This window comes from Cibotium barometz, chromosome 25 (assembly GCF_041138505.1).
Source record: "Cibotium barometz isolate CiBa-2024 chromosome 25, ASM4113850v1, whole genome shotgun sequence".
NCBI classification, from domain to species: domain Eukaryota; kingdom Viridiplantae; phylum Streptophyta; class Polypodiopsida; order Cyatheales; family Cibotiaceae; genus Cibotium; species Cibotium barometz.
Window position 1 is genome coordinate 36264045 of NC_141070.1, and position 16372 is coordinate 36280416.

The 16372-nt window shown below is 41.9% G+C and overlaps 1 protein-coding gene across 1 annotated transcript; it reads left to right on the forward strand.

The window, feature by feature from the left end:
- The first annotated feature begins 14046 nt into the window (after positions 1-14046).
- LOC147624513 (putative UPF0481 protein At3g02645) lies at positions 14047-15660 on the forward strand. Its single transcript, XM_086819535.1, has one exon. The coding sequence runs from the start codon at positions 14208-14210 to the stop codon at positions 15621-15623; it is 1416 nt and encodes a 471-aa protein (XP_086675661.1). The 5' UTR covers positions 14047-14207; the 3' UTR covers positions 15624-15660.
- Positions 15661-16372: the final 712 nt, after the last annotated feature.

The following is a 16372-nucleotide window of genomic DNA, read 5'->3' on the forward strand; positions in this document are numbered from 1 at the left end:
GATACAGGTGTTATAACCCTGCTACACATGAGTTGAGGGTAACTAGGGATGTTGTTTTTTATGAGATGAGCAGCTGGTATGCTGTTGAAAAAGAAGCTGTTGGGCTTGATGTGAGTGGAAATGTGGTAGCACAAAATGCAAGTCAGCAATCACAGTCTTTGAGTGGACCAGGAGTTAGTTGATAGACCATGGAGTGGCAGGCTATGTCATAATACCAGTCCTGCAAATGTGATTAGTACATCACGTAAAGGAAAAGAGAAAGTGGTTGAGTCCCTTAGTATGCCTGACATTTTTGTAGGGCATTCTCAGAGTCTAGTGGCTCAGAGATGAGCCTTGATGAGGAGCTTGGGATCCCAGCTATGAGAACACCTGGTGTAAAGGAGGCTATGGAAGCCATGAATGAAAAGCTGGGAAGATCTGGGAGAGTGAAGAACCCTGTGCAGAGGTTTACCTATGATGGTTATGTGGCACATCACTATGCATACATGGCAAAGGCTGTGCAGGTTGTAGAGCCCACATGCATTGATGAGGCTGTTGGAAATGTGTGTTGGGAGAAAGCTATGGATGAGGAGATGGATGCACTATATGGAAATGAGACTTGGGATTTAGTGCAATTTCCTAAAGGCAAGACTTGGTTCAGTTTTTAATAGACCATGGAGTGGCAGGCTGTGTCATAATACCAGTCCTGCAAATGTGATTAGTACATCACGTAAAGGAAAAGAGAAAGCGGTTGAGCCCCTTATTATGCCTGACATTTCTGCAAGGCATTCTCATGTTGATGGAGAGTCTAGTGGCTCAGAGATGAGCCTTGATGTGAGAGGAGCTTGGGATCCCAGTTATGAGAACACTTGGTGTAAAGAAGGCTATGGAAGAAGGCTATGGAAGAAGGCTATGGAAGCCATGAATGAAAAGCTGCAAAGATCTGGGAGAGTAAAGAACACTTGGTGTAAAGAAGGCTATGGAAGCCATGAATGAAAAGCTGCAAAGATCTGGGAGAGTGAAGAACCCTATGCAGAGGTCTACCTATGATGGTTATGTGGCACATCACTATGCATACATGGCAAAGGCTGTACAGGTTGTAGAGCCCACATGCATTGATGAGGCTTGGAAATGTGTGTTGGGAGAAAGCTATGGATGAGGATGCACTATATGGAAATGAGACTTGGGATTTAGTGCAATTTCTTGAAGGCAAGAAAGCCATTGGATGCAAGTGGGTGTACAAAGTAAAACATAACAGTGATGGAAGCATAAGCAGGTACAAGGCTAGATTGGTAGCCAAAGGATATGCGCAGACATATGGCTTTGATTATGAGGAAACTTTCAGCCCAGTTGCCAAGATGGCAATAGTGAGAGTTGTGATCGCAGTGGCTGTGTGTCAAAGAAATGGTCTTTACATCAGATGGATGTAAAGAATGCACTCTTGCATGGGGGTTTGCAGGAAGAGGTGTATATATTACAGCCACCTGGTTATGAGGATGTTGCAGCCACCTGGTTATGAGGATGTGTCACCCTGAGCATGTCTGCAGGTTGAAGAAAGCCTTGTATGGCTTAAAACAAGCACCAAGAGCATGGTCTGACAAGATTTCTGAATATCTTGTCACTATTGGCTTTCATGTAGCCAATGCAAATTTCTCGCTATATGTGAGACATGGTGATAGAGGGGTTGTGCTTATTGTCATCTATGTAGATGACTTGATCATTATACGGGGGACCATGATGCAGAGATCTTTGATGTAAAGATCTTGCTTAGACAGAAGTTTGAGATGAAGGATCTGGGGGAGCTCAGATATTTCTTGGGCATTGAGGTGATTAGGTTACCACATGGTATTGGATTACTGCAGAGACAGTATGGCTTGGACATATTGTCCAAGTATGGTATGACGGGCTGTAAGCCTATCTCAGTGCCATTGGATCATAATGGCAAGTTGAGTGCAGACTCAAGAGAGATTTTGGAGTATCCTACTATGTATAGGCATATAGTAGAAAGCTTGATCTACATGATGATCACCAGGCCAGATTTGAGCTATGCTGTTGGGTTGGTGAGTCAGTTTATGTAGGTTCCTTGAAAGTCGCATTTGGATGCATTGAGATGCATACTGAGATATGTGAGGTCTACTTTGCATTGTGGACTATTTTATGAAACTGGGATAGAGATATGTGTACATGGGTACACAGATGCTGATTGGGCTGGTAGTATCTCAGATAGAAGATCTACTAGTGGTTTCATGTTTTCTTTGGGGAGTGCTACTGTGACTTGGAGTAGCAAGAAGCAGCTCCAAGTCACAGTAGCACTCCCCAAAGATGCTGATTGTGGACTATTTTATGAAACTGGGATAGAGATATGTGTACATGGGTACACAGATGCTGATTGGGCTGGTAGTATCTCAGATAGAAGATCTACTAGTGGTTTCATGTTTTCTTTGGGGAGTGCTACTGTGACTTGGAGTAGCAAGAAGCAGCTCCAAGTCATGTTTTCTTTGGGGAGTGCTGCTGTGACTTGAAGCAGCCTACGGTTGCTCTATCGAGTTATAGAGGCCGAGTACAGAGGTGCTGCTATGGCAGCATGTGAGGTAGCTTGGTTGAGAAAGCTACTTGCAGATTTGGGTCTATTAGTGGATAGACAAGTTGTCATTTTCTGTGACAACATTAGCAGTATACAGTTGGCTAGGAGCCCAATTTTTCATGCTCGCACGAAGCATATAGAGGTCCACTACCATTTCGTCAGAGAGAGAAGATCTTGGCAGGAGACGTTGACCTTGTATATGTCAGCACACAGGATTAGGTAGCTGACATCTTCACCAAAGCATTGGGTACAGAGAATCTCCGCAGATTCAGGGCTTCGCTTGGTGTACAGAGATGGAGTTGAGCTCGAGGGGGAGTGTTGAGATATCGAGCTCATCTAGTGAGGTGGTGGTGGTGGACAGTGATGACCCGCCTGGGGGATAGGCCCCACACTTACACCACTAGCATGGTTGGTGAGATCATGGGTGATATGCAGCCAGTGGGATGACAGGCTATGTGAGCCATTCTAGAGACAAGCATAGTTATAGTGCCAGCTCATTTAGTTGGGTTCACACTATAGAGAACCCTAGTATGTATTTGGTTGAGTACCTTTCATATTGTGTGTACTCTTATCTTTGTATATGGTGTGTTGAGTGTTGAGTGAAGAAGAAGAAGATTTTCAGCCTCTCCCCTTGTGTGTTCTCTATTAGGGTTTTGTGAGTGGGTGTGTGCTTGTAAGAGCTCAAGCTCTCTTCTCCCCTGCATCTTTTCACTAGACACTCAATCTTATTTTGACTTCCATATTGGTGTGACATGAAGATCAATCATCTCTTAGATCCCATGCATATCTTCAAGAATATGGCAAAAAATATTTGGGACCATTTAATTGGTAAAAGAGATGCAAAGGATGTAAGGGACGACTTAGAAAACATTGAACGCCTTCAAAGTGCATGGCCAATTGAAAGTGAGAGTGGCAACATAGTCCTACCAAAGGCACCATGGGTATTAACCAAGAGGGAGCACAATAAAGTGAAACTTGTGATTGCCTCTTCTCGTACACCAACCAAAGTAATGCATTCATTGAAGGGTGCCTTCCACAAAGAACAAAAAGATAGGAAAGGAACAATTATATGGCCTCAAGACACATGATTAGCATAAGATATTATAGGTATATAAATATTCGCTTATTTATTTTCTCTTTGTGACCGTACATAATTTGTAAGCTCATATACTAAATTTGATTTTTTTCTATGCATAGGTTATTCCTCCAATTGCTATAGTTGGTTGTGGAGACAAGAAGGTGAGAGAGGCTATTTACAAAATGGGAAGCTTGGTGAGGTATGAATCTTCTCTTCAATTAACTAAGTTATATTGCTTATTTGGAATTCTCATGCGCTCACAAGTTATGTATTGGTAAATAGTACACATAATTGCTATGTATGTAGATACATATCTTTAAAGGAGATAGATCCTACATCCATTGAGATGGCTCATCTCAATGCTATTGAGGAAGCGTGTATGATCGAGAGGACAACTTTCCTAGAACGATTCTCACTAGCCAATTGCATCTTGTGGTGCATTTGGTTGATGAAGTGGTGTTGTGTGGTGTTGTTCATGTTCGATGGACGTTTTTCCTTGAAAGGTTCATGAAGGACTTTGTGAGACAAAGAGAAAGGCCAGAAGCAAGCATCGCAGAGGGATGGTTGTGTAAGAGTCCCTTGTGTATATCTCAAAACATCTATCTCGGATAGATCCTTCCATGCCATGATTGTGGAGCAATGAGGAGGATGACCGACTAATCACTAATGTGCCTCCTCAGGGAAAAGGAAGGCAATGAAGACTGGATGAAGCATTATGCCACAAGGTGAATACATTCTCCATTCTAAATACTCTCATCGAAAGGATGAGAGAAGAGCTTTCAAAAGAGTAAATAGACGCTTGCCATTCTCGCCTAGCTTGGAACCTCTACCAAATGTGATCAACATAGAATGGCTTTGTATGGCAATATCGATGACATCACAAAACAGAGAGATGATCACAAGAGAAGAGCATGAGTATGTGAGAGGATCTGACCCTCAAGTAAGTACATTCTTCATCTCTATCTCACGTATATACCTTGTTTAATGCACTATACTAACTGCCATGCTTTTATTTTATATTAGTAAAAACTATATAATGCAATATGGTCAGAGAGGGAAGGAACTTTCGCACAAGTTATGTGGATTCTAAAAGAAGCACATTTGATTGTGGTGTGATGGTAACTTTTGAGCAAGAAAGTCGAGCTAGTAGACATGATACCAATGTCATAGAGGACAATCTTGAATATTGTGGAACTATTTAGGATCTTCTTGAGGTTGGATTTAAAGAATTTAGTCTATTCATCTTTGATGTCAAATGGTTCAAGGTGATATATAGAGGTGCTCAAGCAACGGTTGAAGAAACATTCATTCAAATGGGTTCTTTTAAATTGATTCCACCAAGTTTTGGAATGATGAGAAAGATACCTTCGTACAAGGTGAATACATTCTCCATTCTAAATACTCTCATTGAAAGGATGAGAGAAGAGCTTTCAAAAGAGTAAAACACCATATCGGGGAATATGGGAATTTTCCACAAGTTTGGGACACGTGGTCAAAAGTTTGGATTAACCATAACTTGAACACCACTAATCCAAATTGAGCGCTTTATAGCTCTTTAGATTCCATTTTTCAAGCGCTTTCCAATGATAGGTCATATGATAGGGTTTTGAGAAACTTACAAACATGTTATCCATGTCTCCTTTTTTAAGTATTCAAAAATGGGAATTGGGAAATTCCCAAATTCACTAATATGGTGTTGTAAATAGACGCTTGCCATTCTCGCCTAGCTTGGAACCTCTACCGAATGTGATCAACATAGAATGGCTTTGTATGGCAATATCAATGACATCGCAAAATAGAGAGATGATCACAAGAGAAGAGCATGAGTATGTGAGAGGATCTGACCCTCAAGTAAGTACATTCTTCGTCTCTATCTCACGTATATACCTTGTTTAATGCACTATACTAACTGCCATGCTTTTGTTTTATATTAGTAAAAACTATATAACACAATATGGTCAGAGGGAAGGAACTTTCGCACGAGTTATGTGGATTCTAAAAGAAGCACATTTGATTGTGGTGTGATGGTAACTTTTGAGCAAGAAATTCGAGCTAGTAGACATGATACCAATGTCATAGAGGACAATCTTGAATATTGTGGAACTATTTAGGATCTTCTTGAGGTTGGATTTAAAGAATTTAGTCTATTCATCTTTGATGTCAAATGGTTCAAGGTGATATATAGAGGTGCTCAAGCAACGGTTGAAGAAACATTCATTCAAATGGGTTCTTTTAAATTGATTCCACCAAGTTTTTGGAATGATGAGAAAGATACCTCAACACTGTCAACACTTTAGTAACCCAACCAATCCCAAATTAAATCTTGATGTAGTATAATAAAAGTGTAACCCCTTTGCTTTGTGATATTAGGTTGTGTTTCACGCTGATCGAATTGGATCTTAATCCAAAATTTTCTAAAAACAGGGGCCCTTTGGCTAAGGTCTTTTGTGCACATTATAATTTACTTCTAACGTACCTTAGGATTTACTTTTTAAACTTCTGTTTCGGGGAAATTTATTTTAATAAGAAGGGATATTTTTCCATCCAAAGATATCTAAAAACTAAATTATCTCTCTCTAGGCCAAAATAGGTAGAAACAAGATCTTTTATTATTTTGAAAAGGGGATTGATTTACAAGGGAAGAAACTGAACATCTTGAGGGGCTGGGGAGGAATCTTACATCCTCTCCCATTTGAAAAACACGAGATGTCCTCATCTCACAAACTGGAGGTAATCTTGCATCAATTCGGCTTCTTTCTCCCAGGTGGCATCTTCAAAAGGATAGAACTTCCATTTGACTAATAATTCTCTCAGACTTCTTAAGTAGGCTGACATGAAATACATTATGTACTTTGAGATAAGGAGGCAGAAGAAGTTCATAGGCTAAGTCACCTACTTTCTTTGTAATCAGATATGGCCCACAGTATTTGGGGGATAACTTCTTGTACTTCCCAAGAGATAGAGAACTTCTTTTGAGGAAGACCAAATCTGCTTATTCGAATTTTCTACCTGACCTCTTCTTATCTGCATACTGCTTCTGTCTATCCTTGATAGCTTTTATATCCTTGCGGATTGACTGCATTTGCTGCTCCATGTCGTTAAGCATCTGTCTAGACATCTGGACCCTAATTAATGGGTCGGACCAAGTTAATGTTGTTAGGCAGTCTTGTCCATACTACAGAGCTTTGAAAGGGCTCATCCCGATACTTCGGTGATAAGAAGCATTGTAGGATAATTTGACTAGGTGTGCAGATAGCTTAGCCACTTATTGGGTTCCCTGCCCCACAGCATGACCGAAGTTTATCTTTGATTACTTGGTTCACCCTTTTTGTTTGACCATTGGTCTCGGGGTGGTAAGCTGTGCTGAGATCCAAGAAAGTTCCTATTGCTTTGAAGAATGCAGTCTAGAATCTTAACGTGAATTTGGGATCTCGATCACTTACTATTCTCCTGGGTAGGCCATGCAATCTGAAGATTTACTTGAGGAACACTCTGGCTACATCCACTGCAGTGTAGGTTTCTTTTACTGGAATTAGATGGGCAACTTTGGTTAGTCAATCAACTACCACGAAGATGGAGTTGTAACCTGATTGCACTGAAGGTAGTCCAGTAATAAAATCCATACTGATACATTCCCACTTCATCTAGGGGATGTCTAATGGATGTAACTTCCGAGGCATTTTTACTCTCTCGGCTTTGACTTTCTGACATATCAGGCATTGACGTACATGATTAAGTACATCCTTTTTTAGTCCAGGCCAAAAGAAGCTTTTCTTTACAGACATGCAGGTCTTGATGAAACCTGGATGTCCTACTATAAGGCTATCATGGGCTTCATTCAGAATTTGACCCTTAATTCCCTCATCATTGGGGATGCATAGCCTGCTATTATAATACATAATTCCTTCAGCCAGGCTATACCCTTGAACTTGGTTCAACTCCTGAGGAGTTTTGCTTTCCTGTAGAAATAGGGTAGCAATAGGGCCAAAGAATCTATCCTGCATGATCTTCTCTCTTGCTTCATTAATCAATGGATTTGACACCACTGTGATTGCAAGCAAGGAGGCTTTTCTGCTGAGAGGGCATTTCCTACCATATTTTCTTTGCTTGGGCGGTACTTGATTTCAAAATCAAATTCCTGCAGGGTCTGCATCCACCTTCTTTGGCGCATGTTGAGATCCTTCTGAGTGAAGATCCACTTTAAGCTCTGATGATCTGTCTCATCAAAGTGAATCTTTGACCCAGTAGGTAATGTCTCCACAGCTTTAGGGCATAGACTACTAAAAGTAGCTCCAGGTCGTGGATAGCATAATTTCTCTCATGCGTTCTGAGTTTTTGGGATTCATAGGCCACTGCATGACCTTCCTGCATGAGCGCACCTCCCAGGGCAAAACCACTGGCATCAGTTTTACTACCTCAAAGGGTAGAGAGAAATTTGGCAACTTCAGAATGGGATTGGTTTAGCTTGTCAAAAGCGCTCTGACACCTGGCAGACCATTGAAACAGGGTATTCTTCTTGAGAATTATTAGTCAGGGTGGAAGCTATGAGAGCATACTTAGGTATAAAAATTCTATACCAACCAGGTAATCCCAAGAATCTCCTGACTTCTTTCACTGTCTTTGGTTCACGCCAATCTATGATTGCTTGGACTTTTGCAAAATCTGGAGAAATTCCATCTTTGGATACCAGAAAACCCAAGTAATCAACATGGTCGACAGAGAAAGTGCATTTGCTCTTTTTTGCAAAGAGTTGGTGCTTCCTTAGAATCTCAAGAACTTTACGGACGTCAGCTTTATGGTTAGCTGCATTCTTTGAGTAAATCAGAATATCATCAAAGAAAACAAGAACAAAATCATCCAAGTATTCTATGAGATGTCCTACATTAGGCGATTAAATGTAGCTAGGACATTTGTTAATCCAAACGGCATGACAGTAAATTCATAGTACCCATAGTAGCGAGTATTGATGGCTATCTTTGGGATATCTTGATCATTAATCCTGATCTGGTAATACCCTGATTTGAGATCTATCTTTGTGAAGATCTAGGCTCCATTTAGCTTGTCCAGAAGCTCATCAATTCTGGGGATAGGATACATATTCTTAACTGTCAGAGCTGATATCCCCACAGAGTCTTAACGTTCCATCCTTCTTTTTCTGAAAGAGAACTGGCGTTCCCCAAGGTGAAACACTGGTGGGCCTAAGTTGTTCCTTGAGTTCAATGGCTTTAGGGGCTGGCATTTTGTACGTGCACTAGGCTACTAGCTGAGCTCCAGGGGTCAATTATATTTCATGATCTACTTCTCGAATCGGAGGCATCTCAGTTAGCTCTGCTGGGAATAAATAATCATACTCAACCATTCTGGCTCTTTAGCCTTTAACTTTGTGTTTACCGGATTCATTTTGACAACATAAATGAGCTGCTTCTTTCTAAGTCCTTTCAGTAACCTAGAAGCTTTTACTAATTGCAGATCTAGGGATCCAAAAATTCTAGTTTCTTGAACTTTGTTCCCGTGAAGGTTAAAAAGATGCAGGGGGGAAGAGAGCTTGAACTCTTTCAAGCACACACACACTCACAAAACCCTAAAAGAGAACACACAAGGTGAAAGGCTGAAAATCTTTTTCTTCTTCACTTAACACTTAACACACCATATACAAAGATAAGAGTACACACTATATGAAAAGGTACTCAACAAAATACATACTAGGGTTCTCTATAGTGTGAACCCAACTAAATGAGCTGGCGCTATAGCTATGCCAGTCTCTAGAATGGCTGTCACGCAGCCTGTCATCCCATTGGCCGCATATCACCCATGATCTCACCAACCATGCTAGTGGTGTAAGTGTGGGGCCTATCTCCCACGTGGGTCATCAGTGTCCACCGCCTCACTAGATGAGCTCGATATCTCAACACTCCCCCTCGAGCTCAACTCCATCTCATGTACACCAAGCGAAGCCCTGAATCTGCGGAGCTTCTCTGTACCCAATGCTTGGGTGAAGATGTCAGAGCGACCTGATCCTGTGTGGTGCTGGCATAAACAAGGTCAACGTCTCCTACCAAAACCTTCTCTCTGACAAAATGGTAGTGGACCTCTATATGCTTCGTGCGAGCATGAAAAACTGGGTTCCTAGCCAACTGTATACTGCTAATGTTGTCACAAAAAATGACAACTTGTCTATCCATTGATAGACCCAAATCTAAGCAAGTAGCTTTCTCAACCAAGCTACCTCACATGTTGCCATAGCAGCACCTCTGTACTACTCGGCCTCCTCTGTACTGGATAGAGAAACCAAGATCACCGTAGCGCCACTACGGGTGCTACCACAGGAGGGGATGGCCTTTAGCTCACCACCCAGCCATAGAGGAAGAATGAGGATTGCCCCTCATCCCCCAGGCTATATAGTGTGTGGCCTGCCGCATCCACACTAGCCTGGCCGTCCATGACTCCGCATGGGCGTCTTCTCCCACTGAACCCCGGATGGCCACGTCCTCGACGCTCCGGTCGAGGCATTGATGCTAAAGCCCCGTCTAGCCATCTGGTTTGCCGTCGGGTCACCACAGGCGTTACAGCCTACGTGACATTACTCCCCCCTTAAGAAGAGTTTTCATCCTCAAAAACAAACTGTGGAAGCCTCTTGGAAATTACACTATGGTATTCCCAAGTAGCTGCCTTCTCATCCCTGTCTGTCCATTTAACAAGTACTTCTGGTACACTTTATGTCGGGTTTGTCTGTCACGATACCCTAGAATCTTTTTAGGTTTATGTGGTATGTTTGGTGGCTCTATCAAGTCCGCCAAAATATCTGGAGAAACTGCGTTCTCTAATCCGTGAACTGATTTCTTCAATTTACTGACATGGAAGACAGGATGGACTTGAGATCTCTCTGGTAACTCAAGTTTATATGCTACGTCCCCAATCTTCTTAAGGATTTTAAAAGGACCACAATATCTCGAAGAAAGTTTATCACACTTTTTCGTTTTCATGGTTTCTGACCTCGCAAGAACCTTGAGGAATACAAAGTCACCTTCTGCAAAGGTCACCTTTCTACGTCCTTTATCCGCATAAGTTTTAGCGCGATCCTGAGTGCTACGAATGCTCTCACGTGCGGCTCTGAGCATATCATTCATATCTTCAAGGAAATCCTTGACAGATTGAATCTTCTCCTTTTCTAGGCCTACAGCCATCGGAGATCTCGGCTAGAATCCATACATTGCTGAGTGTTTGGAGCTGTTATAGGTAAACTCCAATAAGGGCAAGTACTCTTCCCAATTAGATTGCTTCTTACTAACATAAGAATGCAACGTATCCTCTAGAATTTGGTTAACTCTTTCAGTTTGACTCCATCAAACTCTGGATGATATGCCGTACTCATACTCAGAGTAGTATCCAACTTTTTGAAGACTTCCCTCCAAAAATGACTGTTGAACTTTCTATCTCTATTCGACACTATATCTGTGCGGGCAAGCCATATAGCTTGTAGAGATGTTCAATAAAGAGTTTTGCCAACTCTGGCATTTTAACAGTTTTCTTCGTGGCGATAAACTTTGCCACTCACACCGAGTCATTCCCTCGACTTGTCTTGGGTAAACCAGTGAAATCCATGGAAATGCTTTCCCATTTCCCCTAAGGACCAAGGCGTTGACGCTAAAGCCCCATCTGGCCATCCGGCCTGTCGTCGTCGGTCACAGGCGTTACAGCCTACGTGACACGTAGGCTGCTTCTTGCTGCTCCAAGTCATAGTAGCACTCCCCAAAGAAAACATGAAGCCACTAGTAGATCTTCTATCTGAGATACTACCAGCCCAATCAGCATCTGTGTACCCATGTACACATATCTCTGTCCCAGTTTCATAAAATAGTCCACAATGCAAAGTAGACCTCACATACATCAGTATGTGTCTCAATGCATCAGTATGCGTCTCAATGCATCCAAATGCGACTTCCGAGGAACCTGCATAAACTGACTTGCTGGATGGATATTCGGATTAATATTTTCCTTGTCAGGACGCAGTACAACCTTGTAGTTACAACAATGATAATTTCAGACATTAAGAACACAGTCAATGATAATTTCTAACACAGTCATACCTTATTGCTTGGATTCTTTTCTTTAAGCCACCTAATGATAAGTTCTAACATCAAGAACACAAAATAAACAAAGCTTTAAATACATCTCTTACCTTATTGCTTGGATTCTTTTCTTTAGTCACCACCCGAAGCCAGGCTTCAGGTTCTCAAAGTTCTTGAGCTTTCTCTTCCTTTGTCGTAGTCCAACGCTTGTTTCCTTTTGCTTGAACTGTTTCCGTAGTCTTGCAAGTTCAATATCATTTTCCTCCATTCTCAATTTTAGTGCCTTGAATTCTTCTGTTGAACGAAGAAGTTGAGCTGCTTGGTATTGAGAGTATTGTCTTTCACTATATTTGCATAAGCAGCAATGGATTGATAGTATCCTAGCAATCCATTGACTCCATCTCCTGTAAAACGTAATAGAGTTGTGGGATTAGAGAAGGGAGGATGGGAAGCGGTTGTAGGGTTGATAGGATTGATTGATCCATCACACCAAAGATCTAATAATGTGCTGTAAACCGGACTCTCTCATGTTTGCCTTATCATTTGATGAGAGCATTGCAGATTGTTTTTTGCACTTTTGAATGGGCTCATACTCACTATCAAGATCAATGTGGAGATGATATTTTCTCTTATTATCTAATTCGTTAAGCTCGTTAGTAGGATGGTTGCTTACGCTGTTGCTCTCCATGGACTACGTGTAAGGGTGAAGAGAGGGTGATAATATCTTGCTTATACTATCAAGGGGTTTATTAGAATTTCAATTCTCAGCGTGAAATGTTTCATTAAAGAGCCCTATCTTGGTGTATAAGATTCGAAAATAACTACAGCTGACAAGAATTATATAAAAATAAGGTTAAATTAGGATTCAAATTTATGACAAGCTTGCGACTATTCATAAATGCAAGAATAGAATAATCACATCTTAAAATTCAGTTGTTTTATATTTGTACATTTTTTCTAGAGAGAGAAAATAGGAATTTGTGAATCTCTTAGAAGGCCCTACAAATGATCTCCAAAATGTCCTAATGTAGAGAGAGTTGGAGAGAGTAAGAGAGTTTGAGAGAATTAAGGAGAGAGAGAGTTAAAGAGAGAAAGCTAGAGATAGAAAGTGAGTGTTAAAGAGAGAGAGTGTGTGCATGTTAGAGAGATTGAGAGAGTTATATGGGGAGATGGGGGGAGAGAGAGAGAGAGAGAGAGAGAGAGAGAGAGAGAGAGAGAGAGAGAGTTATATGGGGAGATGGGGAGAGAGAGAGAGAGAGAGAGAGAGAGAGAGAGAGAGAGAGAGAGAGAGAGAGTGTTACAAAGAGTTGGCTAATTTAAGAGAAACAGAGAGAGTGAGAGAGCTTACGAGAGTTAAAGAGAGATAGAGAGTGAGTGAGAGTGAGATAGAGAGAGAGTTCAAAAGAAAGAGTTAGACAAAGGTAAAGAAAATGCGTTAGAGAGAGAGAGAGAGAGAGAGAGAGAGAGAGAGAGAGAGTGTAAGATAAATAGAGACAATTATCTAGAGAGAGTAAGAGAGAGAGAGTTAAAGAGAGTTAGAGAGAGAATGAGAGAGTGTGAGTGAGAGAGAGGTAGAGATAGAGTTACAGAGTTTGAGATAGAGAGAGAAAGTTGTAGAGAGAGAGTTTTAGAAATAACAAGAGAGAGTTAGAGAGAGAGGGGACCGAAAAGAGAGAGAAAAAGAGAGGAGAAGGAAGAAACATAAAAAGAGAGAAGAGAGAGAAAAAGAGAGGGGAAGGAAGAAAGAGAAAAAGAGAGAAGAATCAGTATAAACAAAATGTTTCTTGTTTTATTTTAAAGGGAAAAATAGAAAAGAACGACAGATATAAACGTCCACTTGGTCGGTGGGAGAAAAAGCAAAAGAAAACGTAATATATATGTTTCTTGTTTTATTTTAAAGGGAAAAATAGAAAAGAACGACAGATATAAACGTCCACTTGGTCGGTGGGAGAAAAAGCAAAAGAAAACGTAATATATATGTTTAAAAAAATGTTTGAAATAGGCAAAATGGATAAAACACCTGTAAAAAACCAAGCCCCATCATTATTGCGAAGCTAAAGAACAGACTTCTTTGCAAATCGCAACGAAGCGTAATCGCCCATCACGCCACCGCACATCTAAAATCACCGGCCGGCCGTAATATAAAATTCAACCCTGTTTTCTTATAGCCGTACATAATTATGGTAGATCTGTCGGCCGTGCTGAATTTTTCATAAATGGGAGAGTAGCTGCTAAAACCCATATTATATATTTGCACCAGGGCAACTACTTGTATTGATCATTGATGTGGCCCTTTTCAACCTTCAGAAAGTGACCTACAAAGGCAGTTCAGTCATGATTCGATCCATCAAAGCCTGGCTCATTTCCTCCCTCTTCTTCATTATCTCTTTCTCTCCCTCCTCTTCTTCTTCATCCACCACCATCTCCTTCTTCTTGTTGCCGCTGTCTAGCTTGACAGGATCATTTCTCCTCATCTTTCCTCTTCATCACCTGGTTGATGGATATGGGCTCAGACAGCCCGCCCCTCTTCATGAGATCAGAGAGCTCCCAGACTGAGGAAAAGTGGGTTATTCACATCAAGAATGCATTGGAGGATGCAAATTGCAGAGAATTCATGCCCAGCCCTTCCATCTTCATGGCCTCCAGCCCATTAAGAGGCCTCAAGCATGAAGCCTTCATACCTCAGGTGGTTCCAATTGGCCCTTATCACAGTGATCTCGGCCCTCACCATAGCTCATTCCCAGAGAATCTCGAGACCGAGAGGTACAAAGCCATAGCTGCAAAGGAGATGGAGAAGCACAAGGTGATGGCCTCTAAGTATGTGGAGAGAACGTTGAAGAGCAGAGATTTTTGCACACTGGCGGAGGAGTTTATGAAGATGATAAGCAGGGTGAGAGAGGAGTATGACACTGAGTTGATGTCTTGTAAGGTGGATGAAAAGCTGGGATATATGTTGGCCTTGGATGCAGCGTTTGTGGTGGAAGTGCTAAGGTCGAATGCGGGGCAGAAGTGCGCCTTTAATTCATACTACTGCAGCAGGTTTCCGAGGCCTCTCAGGAAATCTATACTGCAAGACTTTGTGCTGTTGGAGAATCAGGTGCCTCTATTTTTGCTGCTGAAGGTGATCAGGATGGACGAAGAGTGCGCGTCGGACGCGAGGGCGGAGGAGATTTTAGGATTTCTGGTGACGAAGGTGGCGCGGGAGGTCCTGCCGTTCAGCCTACTGTCAGAAGATAGTATAGCGTCGATAGTGGGAAAGATAGGGGAGAGGAAGCATCTGCTAGATTGTTTGTATAGGATTGCGTCGCACGGCGGCGGTGCTTCGTCGGCGAAGGAGAAGTATTTGGTGGAGAAGCCGACGCACTTCCCGAGAGCAGTGGATCTGCACAACTCCGGCATAAGGTTCGAAGCGGTGGAGCCGAGCAACATGGTATCAGTGAAGTATGATGCGAAGAGAGCGATACTGTATGTGCCGAAGATAAGGGTAGGAGATGACACGGAGAGATTGTTCAGAAACTTGATAGCGTATGAGAGCCACCTGATCGACGATGTGGATGTGCTCTCGTACCTGAGGTTTATGAACAGCCTGGTGGATACGCCCGAAGATGTGGCGCTTCTGGTGGAGAAGGGCGTCATTGCCCAGGACATCGGCAGCAACGAGGAGGTTGCCACCATGTGGAACAACCTCTGCGTCAACACCATGCGTGTTTGCAGCTCTGAGTATGAGCTTGTCGCGCAGCAACTCCTCCAGCACTGCCAATACAAAACCAACGCCTTGAAAGCCGAATTCAAACGGATCTACCTCTCCCGTCCCTGGCTGCTCATCTCCGTCCTCTCTGCTGCATCCCTCCTTATCATGACCCTCATCATCATGATCTACACGATCGGGCTTTACAATAAGCCTGGAGGTTAGGCCCTCTCTTTAACCCACTAATTAGTTGCCTTGATTATCTGTGGGTAATAGAGTGATTATCATCACTCACGATTATCTCTTTATTTCTGCTGAGAAGGCGTATGCTTTTTTTTTTTTTTTTGTTTTGGGCTTGATGAATGCTTAATGTCTTCCTTCACGCCATTGAACACCCCCCAAGCACCCGAAAATCTTGTATGCTTTTATAGCAAATTCGTACGGCATAATATATTCAAATGTGAATTGGTTGCTTCATAGATGTGATTCATAGCATAAAGCATTGAAGTTTGTTTTTTTTAAAGAAGCTTTTGTTTGACTAACTAAGCTTCTTTTGTATGGGAAGACGAAACGTAGGACTTGATATGTCACATGCTAAATAGGAAATTGCACTAAGAGAGGTTTGAAAGCATGGTTTTCACTTTTCCTCCGAAAGAACTTCTTTTGTATGGGAAGATGAAATATGGGACTTGGTATGTGACATGCTAAATAGGAAATGAGACTAAGGGAAGTTTGAAAGTCTTTTGCAAAATCTAGTCTCTTTTTGTAGACTTTAATATATTAATGAATTATTGTTCCCAAAAAAGAAAAAAAAACTCGTGCTTTCAAACCTTGGGTCGATACCGGTCTATCTATACAGGATTAAGGAGAACCCCACCTCCCTCCACGTGGGCAAAGGAGGTGGGACTATTTCGAAATAACCACTCCTCCTGCAAGCGTGAGGAGGAGCCAAATCTCACATCTTCCAATGCAAT